This window comes from Myxine glutinosa, chromosome 13, assembly GCF_964187855.1.
Source record: "Myxine glutinosa chromosome 13, kmMyxGlut1.1, whole genome shotgun sequence".
Classification (NCBI taxonomy): Eukaryota; Metazoa; Chordata; class Myxini; order Myxiniformes; family Myxinidae; genus Myxine; species Myxine glutinosa.
Window position 1 is genome coordinate 28,927,963 of NC_136273.1, and position 18,428 is coordinate 28,946,390.

The following is an 18,428-nucleotide window of genomic DNA, read 5'->3' on the forward strand; positions in this document are numbered from 1 at the left end:
CCCTCTATTTACATGAAATGGTTTGGTCCAAAGCGAACGGCTTGCGGAGTTTGGTAAAGAAATCGCCATAGCGTGCACAAACGCGCAGGAAAGCGAAAGAATCGCAAATTAGTTTTAATTAGTTTTAAAACATAGTTTAACGCCAACATAGCGGCAACATAGTTTGCCAACGTGAAATAAATGAATACGCTCTCAAATGTGCCGTCCGAGGCAGAGTCTGTTCGCCACGTTCGGCACACGTGATAACTCGCTGCTCTCTGATTGGTTGAATCGTTTTTTGGACATAGCTCGGTAACTACTTGTCCGATTAATATGAAACCTTGAAAAGGCACATCCTCGGGTCCCCAGCAATATACCTGGCAAGTTTCAAGTATATCGGACCGGTAGTTGTCGAGAAACAGCGGTCGCATACACACACACAGACACACACACACACACACACACACACAGATTACTGGAATTATAGATAGACTAGGGCATGCCCGTACTATATATACAGTATATCTAAAATTATATCCCCCCCCCCCTCTATTTACATGAAATGGTTTGGTCCAAAGCGAACGGCTTGCGAGTACGGTGACAATCCCCCCCCCTCTATTTACATGAAATGGTTTGGTCCAAAGTGAACGGCTTGCGAGTACGGTGACAATCCCCCCCTCTATTTACATGAAATGGTTTGGTCCAAAGCGAACGGCTTGCGAGTACGGTGACAATCCCCCCCTCTATTTACATGCAATGGTTTGGTCCAAAGCGAACGGCTTGCGGAGTTTGGTAAAGAAATCGCCATAGCTCGGTAACTACTTGTCCGATTAATATGAAACCTTGAAAAGGCACATCCTCGGGTCCCCAGCAATATACCTGGCAAGTTGCAAGTATATCGGACCGGTAGTTGTCGCGAAACAGCGGTCACAGACAAACACACAGACAAACACACAGACAAACACACAGACACACACACAGACACACAGAGATTACTGGAATTATAGATAGATTTATAATCGGTGAAAACCAAATGTACACAAACCAAATCTCGCGAGAGCTAAAATAGTGCGTTGCTTTACAATTGTAGTATCGCGATATTTCCGTACCCCTGCTCCGTTCGTCGGAAACCCTGTACTGTACTTCCGGTCCTTTCTGTTCACGTGGGTTTTTAGGTATGGACGTATAAATCGTCTGTCGATACGAATCGACACTTTTGATGTTTTAAATTATTTTTCTATCTTAAGCTTTGTTTTCCCTCCGACTTTATGTTCTTTCACGCGTCGCCCTTTTCTTTATTCAGGAATTATTTGTTTGTTTTTCTTGTCCGAGAGGAATATTCAGCTTGTGAGGCCTGTTTCCTAGATAGGCCATCTTGTACAAAGTCTGTGTTGAATCGCTGTATAAAACGAGTCCCTATTCTCATCACGTTCAACTAGCTTAACACTTGAATCCTCATCTTTAACCTTTTTTTATCGATTTGCTTTACCTTTCCAGAATGCCACCCAAAGGTCCACCGCAGTCGGTGCAAGTGTTTGGCAGAAAGGTATGGAGGAAGGTTGTTGGTGGTGCTGCTAACATTTTCACATTTGTTTGATTGATGGAGTGAAATATAAATGTTGTGAATGATCGAGTTCAATCGTTAGGCCTACCTCCGCCGCCAAAGGTGGATGGAGGTTATGTTTTCACCCTTGTCTGTCTCCGTTTGTGAGCAAAATATCGCAAACAGTTGCGGACGGATTCGGACGAAATTTGGCAGAGATGTAGCGTATGTGACAAGGACGAAATGATTAGGTTTTGGTGAAGATTCGGATCCGCCTACTGTAATTTTTAAAGTGATTCTTCACCATTGGGAGATTGGGCCAAAAACGATACATAGCAGGATATCTCAAAAAGTTGGACTGATTTGGCCGAAACTTGGTGGACCGGTTGTGTGTGTGACGAGGACGATTCGATTAGATTTTGGTGAAGATCTGAATATGATTCGGATATGAGGATTATTTAATTTTTAAGTGATTTTTCACCATTGGTAGATAGGGCCAAAAAACGATACATAGCATGATATCTCAAAAAGTTGTCAGACTGATTTGGACGAAACTTGGTGGACAGGTTGTGTGTGACAAGGAAGAATCGATTAGATTTGGTGAAGATCTGAATATGGATTCGGATATGAGAATTATTTAATATTAAGTGATTTTTCACCATTGGTAGATAGGGCCAAAAACTATACATAGCAATATATCTCAAAGAGTTATGGACGGATTTGGACGAAAGTTGTTGCACAGGTTGTGTGTGTGACAAGGAAGAATCGATTCAATTTTGGTGAAGATCCGGATCCAGCTCGTATAAACCTTTTAGGTGTTTCTTCACCATTGAGTGATATGGCCCAACCAGGTGGAGGTATGCTCTCTACTGAGTGCCCTTCTAGTTATTTATATAGGACGTTATAGCGATCTACTTCTACAGTTTGAGTACCGTCCAAATCGGACCTAAAACTTCAGGTGTCTCGACAATTGGTCCTAAACAAACGTGTCTTGCTGTCTAGCAATGAGTAGTGAGTTATTTCCTGCACTCTGGTGGTTGGTGCATCTGTACATATATCTGTGCCATTTGCATTCGAACCTCAGGCCTGGTTAGGTGGTTTGTGATGCCAAAAAACCTTCACTGACGACCACAAAAAGGTGGGAATGGTTGTGGCCATTGACGACAAAAGAAGTAGTAACATAGGTATTTACCTTGCAAGTACTTTCTCCTCCAATTTAGAATGCACAAGATAGCAAGTAAAGAGCAGGGAAATTGAGGGGATGAGTGGGGAAACGAGTAGTGAGTGTGTTTTGATAGAATATGACCATCTTGGACGATTACAAACAGCCAGCTCTATTTCCTTTGCTATCACAGAAAACCGCCACTGCTGTCGCGCACTGCAAACGTGGGAATGGCCTTATAAAGGTGAATGGGCGGACCCTTGGATATGATTGAGCCGTCAACGCTGCAATACAAGGTACAAACGGTCAGCGGAACGTTGTCGCATCACGACAATATTTCATTCCTGTTGTCATTCCTGATCTGGTTTTCAAGTTCACCGATAGCGTCCACTTCCCCTTTCTCCACCAGCTTCTTGAACCCATTTTGTTACTGGGAAAAGACAGGTTTTCTGCTGTTGACCATTAGAGTGCGGGTCAAAGGTGGTGGACAGGTATCTCAAGTGTATGGTAAGTTTACCTTCGGCTTGCTGTGACAGACCCCTGCTTTAGCAGAGAAAATGGCCTTAAAATGCCTATTGTTGTTGTTGTTGCTGCTGTGACAGACTTTGACTAAATCGCATGTCTGGGGAGCGAGGGAGGGGGGGGGGGGGGGGGGTAAGACCTTACATTATGAAAGCTTGGCTCTGGTAGTAAGTAATACAGCAAAGATGTGTTAATACTGTGTTAAAGTTGTTTTTTTATGATTGACGTAACTTCTGTTGTTCGAGTAAAGCTCCATGTAATATTCAAATTGAACGTTTAATCAAGAAATGCTAGTTTAATCAAAACATATACTGCCGATAAACACCCGCAGGGAGCGGCAAGGGGGAGAGGAGATCTTTAAGTTGGAGATGGCCATCCAAACTTAGGACATTCCCATACACACCCCGAGTACAACCACCAAGTTTGAACTAATTTTGTCCAACGGTATAGGAGTGTATAAACTACAGAGTGAGTATGTAAGTTGGTAAAGTAGGATTTGATTCCATGAGGTTTTCATACATATGTTTTATTATAATACAAGTAAAATCAGACACTGACATTCGCGGGTTCCATGTATTCGTGGTTCATAACATGTGACATTCTTCGACATTCACGCTTTATGGTTAAAAACTTTTTTTCTTCTTCTTCTTCTTTTTTTTTTATTTACACACATCAGGACGGGTCTCCTATATCCACTGCCACTGATATTAGTTCAGCCTGGAAATTCTTCCACAAAAACCTGCTCTCTCATGCACAGATTCATTCCATCTCGTCTTCAGTTGTTACCCATCCTCCCACTCTTGGTACTCTGAATCATGTGGTGAGGCAGTTGCTTTAAAAACAACTTGCATTCTCCTGATGAATGGCAAATCCAACTGAAGACAACCTCAGTTCATTCCACAAAGCCCACAACAAGTGTGTGTCTACTCACCGGAGAGCCAGAAAACAGCATCTGTCCAATCTCAAGAATGAGCTTTCAAACTTGTCTCCTTCCTCTAAAACCTGGTGGTGCCCTGTCAAGACTTGCACCCTCTGCCCTCTCCGTGCTTTGTTGCCGCCAGGTATCTGCAGGATGCATGCGGTTCACCAGCAACCCCCTCCTAATGGAACTGCCTAAATCCAGAACCACTGGACACTTCTGCTCATTTATTCTTTTTCCCCTGCCTGTGGAACCACCTTCCATACTCTCTTCAATATCATTCTTCCCTCCAGGTCTTCGAGACAGAAGTTCATCACCATCTCAAGTCATCCCCATCCAAAATCATGACACCTCTTAAACTCCCCAACCCCCACCCCTCCCAAAGAATTTGCATATGTGTCCATCTTGTCCACACTTTGCATTCTCCCTTACTCCTCATTATTACCTGCACCCCTTGTTTGTCCGTTTTTGTCTATTTTCTCTCTCTGCCTGCTGTTGGTGTTTCCCCTTTCTCCTGTTCCCTTTGTTATGGTTGTGTCCTGATTTGTTCTGTGTTGTCGCTCAATCCCCCCATTCAAACAATGCCCCCACATCCGTGGATTCGGCATTCGTGACATTTCCAGGAACCCCCATTAATGTCGGGGTCCGACTATACTGTAAACTGCTCAGGGACTTGTGATATGCTCTCCCACCAGGAGTGGTGATGCACATTTATATAGATAATTCCTTAGTCTTCTTCCTGAACGCTGTGGCTGAATTATTTTATTATGCAAATTAAAAAAAAAAATTGACTGCAAATTTCCCCAGGCAAATTGTAATTGGCACAAGTACAACCACAAAATTTCAACTCATTTTGTCCAGGCAAACAAAAGAGTGCATACAAGTTAAACACCCCGACACCCTCAATTATATATCGACACCCTCAATTATATATCCTATCATGATCTGTTTTAAGGAAAGGGAGCACAACTGAACGACAATGGAACAGTACTTGAAACACCCAATCCCAACGGCATAAACTTGGTATAACTAAGCATGGAGTGTAATACAAAGATGAACTGATTAAGTTTTGGGTTCAAGAGGTTAAGTGCCCTTTACCGGTAATTGAAAATTTGTGTTACTGAAATAACCTATGAACCATACTTGACACATGTATGGACTGTAATACAAAGGTGAACTGATTGAATTTTACATTGAACAGGTCAATGGTCATGTGCTCTTTGAAAATCATTTTACAGATCATAACTTGAGTTGGAACCATCTGATGCTGTCCTTCCTTCTTCTACTTATCTGTGTCTCTCTCTCTCTTGCTCTTTCTCTGTCTCTGTCTCTGTTGACCTTAAATTTTTTGCGTGATCTTACTTTTTGGTTTTTGTTTTTTGTACACAAGAAAGTTTTTTTTTTTGTTTTTTTTACAAGTGTTTTGTTACGTTTTTTTTGTTTTTTGTTTTTTTTGTTATTAATGTTAGCTCTTACACAAGCCTCAATCTTGTGTACCACCTTTTTTTAAAGGTGGTACACAAGATTGAGGCTTGTGTAAGAGCTAACATTAATAACAAAAAAACCCAAAAAAACAAACGGACACGTAAGACTAAATAAAGGGAGCGGGAGACAAGATGGGGAGAGGGTGAAGCACACAAGTACAACATTTGAAAGCAGGAACATCGGGAACTCTGTGGGAGGTAGAGGGCTTGGGGGGAGGAGGCGTGGGAAGGTTGAGGTAAAAAACACATCGACACTGCGAGGACTTCCAGGAAAGAAGTCGGTATTTCAGAATAGTGGATCTGGGGTGAATTAACAGGGGTAGAAAAGATCAAGGTTTTGGATGGGGGAAGATAAGAGATGGTGGTGAACAGCTGTTTTAAAGACCTGGAGGGAGGAGTGGGATTGAAGAGAGTGAGTGAGTTTGTTCCAGAGGTGGGAGAAAAGAGGAGTGAAGGTGAGCAGAGAGTCTTGATTTTGGCATTTTAACCATAAGAGGGTTGCAGGCAGATCTTGTGTAACCTGTAGGAATATTTGGGGGACAGAGAGAGCCCCAGAGAGAGCTGGGGGTGCCAGATTTGAAATGTGGTTTTCCCAGGAAAGATCATGGCAGATTGTGAGACCCAAGAGATTGAGTGACAGAACTTCTTGGAGAGGATTGTTGAGAAAGTAGATGGGAGGGTTGTCCAGACGGTCTTTTCGGAGAGACATATTAAGAGTGTGAGATTTGTCAGGATTGAAAGACATGTTCCACTTGTTTGACCAGTCTGTGATTTTGACCAGGTCTGCAGAGAGTGAGGAGGCTGCGGACTGCCGATTTGAGGGATGATGTACGGAGCAGCAGAAAGTGGAGTCATCAGCAAAGAGAAAGAGAGGATTTTCCAGAGAGTCAGAGAGATCATTGATGAAGACCAGAAAAAGGACAGGGCCCAGAACACTGCCTTGGGGAACTCCAGCCTGAACAGGAAAGGGAGATGAGAGAGAACCATTCAGGGCCACACGTTGACTATGACCAGAGAGGAAGTCAGCAAGCCATGAGTGGAGATTTCCATGGATACCATAGCAGGAGAGTTTGGTGAGCAGAGCTGGGTGCCAGACTGTATCGAAGGCACGTGATTTATCAAGGGGGAGAGCTCTAATTTCCTGTTTGACATTGAGGACCCCCATCCATTATTGAGACTGCAGAAGCAGCATGTCCAGTGTAGAGTGACCTGGTCTGAATCCAAATTGATGATCAGAGATCAAGCCATTGGAGAAGAGTAAGGATTTGATATCCGAAGCAATGATGGATTCCATGTCTTTGCTGATGATTGGGAGCAGGCCTATTGGTCTGTAGTTGCAAGGATCTGTTTTTGCACCTTTTTTGTGCAAAGCGGTGATGTTGGCTGATTTCCAAGCAGATGGCAGTTGACCTTGAGCAAAAGAGAGGGTGACGAGAACAAAGAGAGGGTGTGAAAGCGGCAGAGCAGGATTTTAGGACCCGTGGGCTGATGCCGTCTGGTCCAGTTGCAGAATCAGAGTCAAGGATTGACAGAAACTTCTCCACCTTGTCAGGAGAGAAGGACAAAGAGTCCAGGAGCAGCTGGTTACGACTGGGTACGGTGGGTACAGAGAGAGACGGGTTTGGAACTCAAGATTTTGAGGCAAACACAGTTGAGGCATTCAGCTTTTTCACGTGTGGAGTCAGCTTTGTAGCCGTTTGAGGTAAGGGAGGGGGTGGAGGAGGGAACAAACACCAGAAACAGATTTCACAAGACGCCACCAGGATTTGGAAGAGAGAGACAGGTTTGAGAGTTCAGTCTTGCGAGTCGAGATATATTGTTTCCTGGCTCTCCTGAGGGTAGACACACACTTGTTCCAGGCTTTGTGAAAGGGAATGAAATTGCCTTCCAGGAGGCAAAGGCAAGTTGTTTCAGGGCAACTGCCTCACCACAAGATTCTGTATACCATGGAAGGGAGGAAGGGTATGACAACTGAAGACAGGATTGGATAAATCTGTTCATGAGAGAGAGCAGTTTACTTTGGAATAATTCCCAGGATGAGTTGATTTCGGAGGCGGTAGAGATGGGAGACCAGTCCAGATGATTGATGGCTGCTTGAAGACCATGCCAGTTGGCCTGAGTGAAATGCCAGACTCGTCAACGTTGAGGAGGCTCTCTGAGAATGGCCAGAGAGACGTCTACTTTAACAAGCAAATGGTCAGATGAATCAATTGGAGCAGAACAAGAGCAGCAGACATTTGCAGGGAAGTTTGTCATAACCAAGTCTAGAAGAGAAGATACTCCATTGACTGAGATCCGGGTCGGGAAATTGACAGATTGTGTCGGTCCCAGTGAGTCGCAGAAGTCCTTTCCTGAGGTGCCATGGCTGGCGACAGAGGTACTCACACCCAGCCAGCTGGCATGATGACAGTTGAAATCACCACATATGAGGAAGAGAGAGTTTGGATGAGTCGATAGAAGTTGGTCCATGTTATCAGACAGCGAGATGGAGTCATCACTGTTTGGTGGACGGTACAGAACACATATGAACAAAAGGTGGGAGCGGAGGGGAAGCCGTAGCCAGAGGTACTCCTGGGGTGAAGTGGAGAGAGGGCAGTGCAGGAAAAGAGTTTTTGATAAAGATAGCAACCCCACCTCCAGGACGAGGCTCGGGTCTGTCAAACCGGAGGAGGCAGTAACCAGGGAGAGATATTAAGGAATCAGAGACATCTTGAAGGAGGAAAGTTTCTGTTAAGCAGATTCAGTCTGGTTTGTCAGAAGCAACCTGTATGGAGAGATCAATCAGGTTTGAGCGAAAGCCCCAGATGTTAGAGGTCCATACCGTCAAGGAAGAGGAAGGGGGAGGGGAGAGGTCGGGTAAGATGAGGAAGAGGAGGAGGTAGGGAGAGCTGTTGATAGTGTGTCAGATTTCAGAAGAGCTAGGAGAACGGGAAGGATGCGGAGGCCAAAAGGTTTGATGGTGATTGTATGAGGCACAGTAAGGTGTTGGTTGAGGGGTGGGGGCAGAGCGAGGAAGAGGGGTGGGGGCAGAGCGAGGAAGAAGGTTGGAGGAGATGGAGGTGAGAGTTGGAAGGGAGAGGAAGCGGGGAGGACGCTTTGAGCAGGAGGGGTGAAAGGGGAGAATTGGAGAAAAAAGGAGGGTGGGGAGATTTGAAGGGGAGGTGGTATTTAAGAGGGGAGGAGTGAGGGGGTATTTATGAGGGGAGGAGTGAAGGGGTATTTAGGAGGGGAGGAGTGAGGGGGTATTTAGGAGGGGAGGAGTGAGGGGGTATTTAGGTGGGGAAGAGTGAGGGGGTATTTAGGTGGGGAAGAGTGGGGGGGTATTTAGGTGGGGAAGAGTGAGGGGGTATTTAGGAGGGGAGGAGTGAGGGAGGAGTTTAGGAGGGGAGAAGTGAGGGGAGTTTAGGAGGGGAGGAGTGAGGGGGAGTTTAGGAGGGGAGGAGTGAGGGGGAGTTTAGGAGGGGAAGAGTGAGGGGGAGTTTAGGAGGGGAGGAGTGAGGGAGGAGTTTAGGAGGGGAGGGGGGGTTTAGGAGGGGAGGAGTGAGGGGGAGTTTAGGAGGGGAGGAGTGAGGGGGAGTTTAGGAGGGGAGGAGTGAGGGGGAGTTTAGGAGGGGAGGAGTGAGGGGGAGTTTAGGAGGGGAGGGGGGAGTTTAGGAGGGGAGGAGTGAGTGGGGAGTTTAGGAGGTGATGGGGGAGATTTGAAAGGGATGGGTGAGGGGGGAGAATTGCAGAAAAAAGGAGGGAGGGGAGATTTGAAGGGGAGGGGGAGGGGGGAGTTTTGAAATGGAGGAGTGAGGTGGGAGTTGGGGAGGGGCAAGGTGGAAGATTTGAAAGGGATGGGTGAGGGGGAATTTAGGAGGGGAAGGATGAGTTTGCATTTGAAAAGTTGGTCCCTGTTGTGATCATATTCAGCCATGGGTTGACATCCAGCATGGGTGGAGGTATATCCATTGACACATTCACATTAAATTCTGCTTTCTGGTTCAGTACTGTAATTAAAAAGTCTTTGAGAAGACATCTTTGCTTATTGTCTGATTTTGTTTATCTAATACTTATTGCAAATTTGCCTGTTTGGTGTCGCACATTTCCTTTCGGTGAAGATATATATGTATATTGTGTCAAACTTAACTGAGTTCCACCCTACAATTGTACCTTGATTGCATTGTGAGTGGGAATGTGGTCACCGGCCCAGATTTCCCCTCTGCTAGCCCATCTTGTTATGAGTGTGCCGGTCATGGGAGTTTTGTTTTGAGACATTTGATGCATGAAAAGTTTCTGTATGTTTGTACATTTCCGCTTGTCCTTGAAACACTGGGTCGTTTCCCAGATTCTTGCGTAAAGGATTTGGCAACATGATGAAAACAATGATACGGCCTTTGTTTGCAACCCAACCTTTGTTTTTTTGCTTCATCAATTTGATTAATGAAACTTTTGTTCGGTTAAAGATATCTTTTGATGAGCTTGTCGAGCGGTTTTGGGTGTTTGTGCTCCATCTATGCTCCAGGTCTCCCTCTCTTTTGTCCCTCAACCCTGCTGTTAGTGGATTCTCTCTTCTCTTTTTACAATTTACTTTGTTCCGTTGCATCTTGATCCGTTGTTCTAGCTCCTCCACGAGCCTCGACTTTGTATGCATGTGATTGTGGGTCGGTGCAGTTGCAACATCCTGATCATACGTAACGTAACTAAGCGATTAACGGTGGGCGCGTGCCATTTCTGCTCTCCTAAAGCTTTTTATCGGAAATGCCGCAATACACGACTTTCAAAATGACGTGTGAATGCTAAACGAGGCCTTCTATGCATGTGCCGTGTGCGTGTAAGTAACTCGGTTATACTCTTTGGGCACTTTTAACCTGCCATTGCTAGCGTGAAATCGAATTGAAATAGTCTTGTAAACATCATTGTTCATTGTTATGTTCCTGAATGTACATCGGACTCGAGGGTGGGAGAAGATATAGAAGAGGAAGAAGACAACTTATTATGCATCTTCAGATGCATGGTGATGCGGAAGCAGTTTCTTAAGCTATTAGGAACAATCATGGATGGGTCGCCACTGCGATGCAGGATACTCGAATGGCTCATTCTTCCCAGTAATCTGGCACTCATTTTGCCGACCTCAGTAGGATGACAAGCTGAGTCAAACCCGCCTGGTGTTAATTCAACGGCGTGACAGGGGGCTTTAACTCAAAATCCTGAGATCTCGATCCAGCCACCTTAACCGTTTAGCCAACACTAGGCTTCAGGGGAAGAAAGGAAAATGCGAAATATCTGTGGATGAGAGGATTCAGTTTCCTACCTTTTCGTGTCCGTACAAGTGAGCGATGGCAGTGGATATATCACACGCGAGTACGCACGCACATACACGCACACAAATATACACATACACACGCTTCTCCTTTTACCAATGAATGCAAAAATCTAGTATAATTTATTTTCTGGCCCCGGAACCAAACAAAAAATATATCTATCTATAATTCCAGTAATGTGTGTGTGTGTGTGTGTGTGTGTGTGTGTGTGTATGTGTGTGTGTGTGTGTGTGTGTGTGTGTGTGTGTGTGTGTGTGTGTGTGTGTGTGTGTGTGTGTGTGTGTGTGTGTGTGTGTGTGTGTGTGTGTGTTGTCTGTGACCGCTGTTTCTCGACAACCACGGGTCCGATATACTTGAAACTTGCCAGGTATATTGCTGGGGACCCGAGGATGTGCCTTTTCAAGGTTTCATATTAATCGGACAAGTAGTTACCGAGCTATGGCGATTTCTTTACCAAACTCCGCAAGCCGTTCGCTTTGGACCAAACCATTTCATGTAAATAGAGGGGGGGGATTGTCACCGTACTCGCAAGCCGTTCGCTTTGGACCAAACCATTTCATGTAAATAGAGGGGGGGGATTGTCACCGTACTCGCAAGCCGTTCGCTTTGGACCAAACCATTTCATGTAAATAGAGGGGGGGGGATATAATTTTCGATATACATATATATAGTACGGGCATGCCCTAGTCTATCTATAATTCCAGTAATCTCTGTGTGTGTGTGTGTGTGTGTATGTGTGTATGTCTGTGTGTTTGTCTGTGACCGCTGTTTCTCGACAACCACGGGTCCGATATACTTGAAACTTGCCATGTATATTGCTGGGGACCTGAGGATGTGCCTTTTCAAGGTTTCATATTAATCGGACAAGTAGTTACCGAGCTATGGCGATTTCTTTACCAAACTCCGCAAGCCGTTCGCTTTGGACCAAACCATTTCATGTAAATAGAGGGGGGGGATTGTCACCGTACTCGCAAGCCGTTCGCTTTGGACCAAACCATTTCATGTAAATAGAGGGGGGGGATTGTCACCGTACTCGCAAGCCGTTCGCTTTGGACCAAACCATTTCATGTAAATAGAGGGGGGGGGATTGTCACCGTACTCGCAAGCCGTTCGCTTTGGACCAAACCATTTCATGTAAATAGAGGGGGGGGGATATAATTTTAGATATATATATAGTACGGGCATGCCCTAGTATTTATAAACGGTCCTCACAGCTCATACAGTTCCCATTTACATCCCCATCCCTCTGGGAAATCTGCCTGAATGTTGGAAATGACAGCACCAAGCCTGCCATGTTCACACTAGGTGTCCCTCGTGAAGAGGAGCGATGTTATTGCTGGCATCTTGAAGAAATTCAAAATCCTTGCCTAAACTATGGATAACACGTCGCCTGGTCTCGGGTATTCCTTGGCACCAGGTTACACCACCTGCTTCCTCTATATGGACAGCATATCCTACTCTTTGAAAAACCATGCTGCACATGTCACGTGCGCACGGCCACCTTCGACTATTGACATTCCATAATTGTTTTTTTTTGCATATTCACAGCTTATACAACTTGTACAAGGTATATAACTTCCGAGCCACACCGGTGTTCCCTTCACTCATGTTGGATGTCAACTTTCTGTTGCGTTAAGAAATCCCTTGTATTTACTACTTACCAACTGCTACCCCCTCCCTCCTACTTGTCGTTCATATTTCCTTCCTTTCTTGCCATTTTTTTTTCACAAGTATTTGTATTGTTTTGTGTTTCCCCCCCTCACCCCTCAGCTATCCGCCAGGCGGTTTCGAAAGCATTGGTGGCGTATTACCAGAAATGTAAGCGTTTCATTTTGGACTTTTTCTTTCATCATTTCCCATAACCTCAATAAATGTCACTTCCTCCTCCAACTTCACGTGCCCCACTTCCACTTCGAACTGCATTCCTCCCTACCTTGTGCACCCCAACCCTAAGCCCGTGGCCTTTGTTGGCCCGTGGCCAACAAAGGCCACGGGCTTATTTGGCAACACCAAATAAGCCCGTGCCCGCAGGATTCCATATGACCATGTGGTTGGGGTGACAAAACTGCGCAGGTGTTATGGACCGTCACCCACATTGTCACAAGTTACTTGAGGAGTAACGACAATGTCATAGGAGACACCTATGACATCGTCGTTATATCCAACATTCAGACTGACAGAATAACTTTTGCTGGAATTTTCAATCTGATTCTGGATGTTTGGCAATGTCGGCAAGCTATTTCCTTTCCCCTCCTCCCCTCAGATGTAGATGAGGCATCGAAGAAGGAGGTGAAAGACATTCTCATTCAGTATGATCGCACCTTGCTCGTCGCTGACCCTCGGCGCTGCGAGCCCAAGAAGTTCGGTGGTCCAGGAGCCCGTGCCCGCTACCAGAAGTCCTACCGTTAATTTGTACCTTTATTGGGTTCTACTCGCTTGCATTTGTTGTCTGGTTCCAAAAACAAAATCAAAATAAACATCATGAGTATGTTCCTTTAACTTTTGTTTGTATTTTCTCCAATCAAACAGTATAGAAGTTCCCGATAACAGCATAAATTGTGAAATGTCTGTTGAAGACGGTTTAGATGTCTTTGACAACGTTTTGCATCATTTGGCAAAACCTTATGGCCTATCATCATTACAAGATGCTTATCAGATTGGTTTTGTGTTGAAACATGTTCAAAGGTTGGGATTTTGCGTATTGTGTAATGGAATGTGCATCGTCATTGTATCTGGGGATGCAAGAGCACGAGGGTCAATTCCATGATTAAGCAAGTCATGTGACCGATCTGTACACAGTGCCCTGCCTCCTGGCCAAGATCCAGACACAATGGAAAATTACAAAGTTTGGGACATGACCATGTAACATGCATCCAGACACACAACTCTGAATAATATTGAGTTTAACTTACACTAATTTGTGCTATAAGAAGGGGCACCCGCCCCTCCCCACTGAAGGATTGTGCACTCGTCGACACCTCATCCACGGAGCACCAGGATTGTGATTTAGTGTTTTCGGGCATTGGACTCATAAACTCCCCCCTCCCCTCCAAAACTTCCCCTCCCCTCCTAAATACCCCCCTCCCCTCCTAAATACCCCCCTCACCCCTCCATTTCAAAACTCCCCCTCCCCTTCAAATCTCCCCACCCTCATTTTTTCTCCAATTTTTTCTCCTTCCCCCTCACCCACCCCTTTGAAATCTCCCCCCTTGCCCCTGCCCTCCTAAACTCCCCCCTCGCCCCTCTCCTCCTAAACTCCCCCCTCTCCCCTCTCCTCCAAAACTCAAGACTTGGGCAGAACGCTTGTAACCAGCGTTCCTTTTATTGCGTACAAAGTGTTCCTTTTATTGCGTACAAAGTGTTCCAGGATCCGTGTATTATCGTTTTATTAACCAGTTCATTACCTCTGCCTCCGAAGGTGGATGGAGGTTGTTTTCACCACTGTCTGTTTGTCTTTGACCATGATATCTCAAAATGATATGGACTGATTTGGACGAAATTTGATGGACAAGTTGGGTGTGTGAAAAAGATGAATTGATTAGATTTTGGGGAAGACCTGTACATGAAAATGTTTTATTCATTCTTCAACATTGATAGAGCGAAAAACGATATATAGCAATGTATTTCTAAAAGTTGTGGACGGATTAAGACAAAACGTGGTGGAGACGAGAACAAGCCAATTCGATTTTGGTTCAGGTCTGAATCCAGATCCGGCCTATCGGTGGGATACAAAATATAAACTGTTCAAAATTTTGACTCTAGTCCTTGCTCTTCGATTATGCTATATACCACCCTCCCAATAGGTGCGTATCAGGGATGAGCCTCACGTGAATTTTTAGCTCACCTGGAACGTAGTTACGGGGAGCTTATGCGATGGCGCGTCAGTCCGTAAACACTTGAAACCTCTTCTCTGAAACCGCTGAAGGGATTGTGATGAAACTTGGCACAAATGATATTTGGTATGTTGTGACTAAAGTTTGTTCACGGTATTTTAAAAATCGGTGTTTAAGAAGGTCTACCGGGGGCAAGGTGGATCGAGGTTTGACCCCCGACCCACACCAAAAATAGGAATTTGCTTTTTCCTCTGAAACTGCACAAACTATTTCGATGAAACTTGACCACAACCTTCGTCACCTGTGATGTATCAAAGTTTGCTCACGGCATTAGAAAAATTGGGCCCTGAGGAGGTATATGGGGTTGGGGGTTTGCCCCACCAAAAAAGGTATTTTTTTGTTTGTTTAAAGTCTTATGATTACGTTAGTATGATTGTTTATGCTGCCCTGTCTTCTAACAACCATTGAAATTGCTTAAAACTAGGGCATGCCCGTACTATATCTATATCTAAAATTATATCCCCCCCTCTATTTACATGAAATGGTTTGGTTCATGAAATGTTTTGGTCCATTCGCAACGCCAAAGCGAACGGCGAACGCTTTACATGAAATGGTTTGGTGCATGAAATGTTTTGGTCCATTCGCAACGCCAAAGCGAACGGCGAACGGCTTGCGAGTACAGTGACAATCCCCCCGGGGTTTTTATTAGTTTTAAAACATAGTTTAACGCCAACATAGCGCCAACATAGTTTGCAAACGTGAAATAAATGAATACGCTCTCAAATGTGCCATCCGAGGCAGAGTGTGTCCGCCACGTTCGGCACACGCGATAGCTCGCTGCTCTGATTGGTTGAATCGTTTTTTGGACATAGCTCGGTAAGTAATTGTCCGATTAATATGAAACCTTGAAAAGGCACATCCTCGGGTCCCCAGCAATATACCTGGCAAGTTTAAAGTATATCGGACCCGTGGTTGTCGAGAAACAGCGGTCACAGACAAACGTACAAACAAACAAACACACAGAGATTACTGGAATTATAGATAGATGCCGTTATACTGTATAAAATACCTTTAGTCAGTGTAGTATACTGCTTTATTCTACCAGGTGAGCAGGGGTATTGCCCCTATTTTTAACCATATGGAGAGGTAAATAAACTTTGACAAAATCGGTTCACAATGCAATTTGCGAACTTTATCAAAAAGCAAGAAGGGAACGAACAGGGTGAACAGGTACAACTCACCTAGTCACATACCTGTTGCTGCATTTCAGCGTGGGGAGTATCTGGTGAAATCGATCCACATCTTTGATATTCCCGACATCTTTGTTTCTTTCACACTTTTCACATTTCTTTATTCATTCGAATTCTTCCTTTTCCTTTCGTTTTCTTCTTATCTGACCTACACTCAATATCTTTTATGTATCTGTCGAGGCTCTAATGAGAAATAAATTCTTCCAATTTTTTTTTTTTTAAGGATCACTTAGCTATGCCTGGATGTTTTTGAGGTTGGAGAGGTAGCAACTGAAACCCGATTCCACTCCAGACTCCATCTTTGCTCTTTGCTTATTCGGGTTACTTCTGATGACTGATGCAGTATTTCATCTTCTATTTGAATACATATTGGGGATGCATGCACCAACGGTTGACTTTATGATCCCAGTATAAATATTCCTTTTCTTAAATTATCTTCCCCATTGTACATAATATGTAGATGCTCCACAGAATTGATCACCTTGTCTAACGGTACCTGTGGCCCAACACGTCAACGAACAGACACCTTTGGGTAACCATGAGGCGATCCGATGCACAAGTAATGAATGTTGGGCCTTGAATCCGTTTAATGGAACGTGGGATCACTAATCATTCAGCTTCCGGTATGATTATCGTGGTCGCCTCAAATAGTCTGTCAGCAAAATGTAGGGAAAACATGTCCCTGTGGGACACAGTGGTACCAACATGACTGGTGTCAATTCTTTAGTTGGATCATGCAGGTCATGAATTTCGATGGTGCCCGACTCGCATCCTTGGCAGAGTGGAGTTATTTAAAAAAACAAAATGGCGTCTAACGATTCTGTCTGCATACATGTTTATTAGTACCCTATCCAGAGGGGAGTATGGGTTTGCTCTCCTTCCATCTGTCTGTCCGTCCCGCTTGTAGTTTGTCAGACTTTTTCCAATACCCTTCAACATATTCAACTTTGTACATGGCGTTATGATAAGTTACAGAACAAGTTTGAGTTTCGGGGCGTTTCCCCAACTTTTCACGGAGTTATGTCCTTTTTTAACTTTGAAAATATCACATATTATACATGGGTCAGTTTTCAGCTGCCCTGAGTCAACCACACTGTTTTACACCCATTGGCTGGACAGCTGGCCTGACTCCACCCCACTGGTTTGCACCCATTGGCTGGACAGCTGGCCTGACTCCACCCCACTGGTTTGCACCCATTGGCTGGACAGCTGGCCTGACTCCACCCCACTGGTTTGCACCCATTGGCTGGACAGCTGGTCTCACTCCACCATAATTACAATCATGCGCCGCCATTCCATGAAGCAGCACAGATCAGCAAGCCTTAGGCCTGGGCATTAGCCAATGGCCCAGTGCAATTCAAATGATCCCAGGTATATAACGACAATATAATTGTACATGCTCATGAGCCGTATGAATGTTTTTGCTTCATACATGTACATCGGGTTATTTCCTGCACCGAGCACGACATTATACACCGCCCAAATAAAGGGATGCGTTTACTAATACTAGGGCATTGCCCGTACGTGGGTGCCCGTTCCTTGCCAAAAAAAAAAAAAAACGCTACCCGTACGCTCTACCCCGCCCGTACGCCCGTAAACAAAAAAAACAACGCTCTTCGCTTCTGCCCTTCGCTCTGACTGAATTGGGAGAAATAATGCGCATAAGAAATCGAATTACGAACCGTAATGGCGGTCAGCTCGTAACGCGCTCAGCTCCGCTCGCTCTCACATCGGCCACGCCTACGCAACAAAGCGTTCTGTGATTGGCTGCCGGAAAGCGTGCTGCCGGACAGTCTTCACTGTCCGGAAGTTCGCAAATCGCAGTTACGATGAATCGTTTTAATTTAATCGCAGTTTGAATTCATTTTAAAACATAGTTTAACGGCAACATAGTTTTCCAACGTGAAATAAATGAATACGCTGTCAAATGTGCCGTCCGAGGCAGAGTCTGATCGCCACGTTCGGCACACGTGATAGCTCGCTGCTCTCTGATTGGTTGAATCGTTTTTTGGACATAGCTCGGTAAGTAATTGTCCGATTAATATGAAACCTTGAAAAGGCACATCCTCGGGTCCCCAGCAATATACCTGGCAAGTTAAAAGTATATCGGACCCGTGGTTGTCGAGAAACAGCGGTCACAGACAAACGTACAAACGTACAGAGATTACTGGAATTATAGATAGATTGTACTGAAACTTTGTAGGGGGCATTATTGCAAAGCAATTCTTGCTCTTGTTTTATTTAATTCACACCAAATATGGGTTTCATGGTATCAAATGAAAAGTAATGTTGGTACAAAGAATAATATTAGTTGATAAATGTTTTTTGGTACAATAAAAATGAGTAATTAGTTGTATGTATCTATCTATAATTCCAGTAATCTCTGTCTGTCTGTACGTTTGTCTGTGACCGCTGTTTCTCGACAACCACGGG

General features: G+C 44.7%; 1 protein-coding gene across 1 annotated transcript; it reads left to right on the forward strand.

The window, feature by feature from the left end:
- Positions 1-1,476: 1,476 nt before the first annotated feature.
- Positions 1,477-13,411, forward strand: RPS16 (ribosomal protein S16). The gene is given in 7 exon segments (XM_068134079.2): positions 1,477-1,525; positions 2,878-2,940; positions 2,942-2,980; positions 3,094-3,144; positions 3,146-3,191; positions 12,683-12,730; positions 13,176-13,411. Coding segments are annotated over 7 exon segments (441 nt in total). The 5' UTR covers position 1,477; the 3' UTR covers positions 13,322-13,411.
- Positions 13,412-18,428: the final 5,017 nt, after the last annotated feature.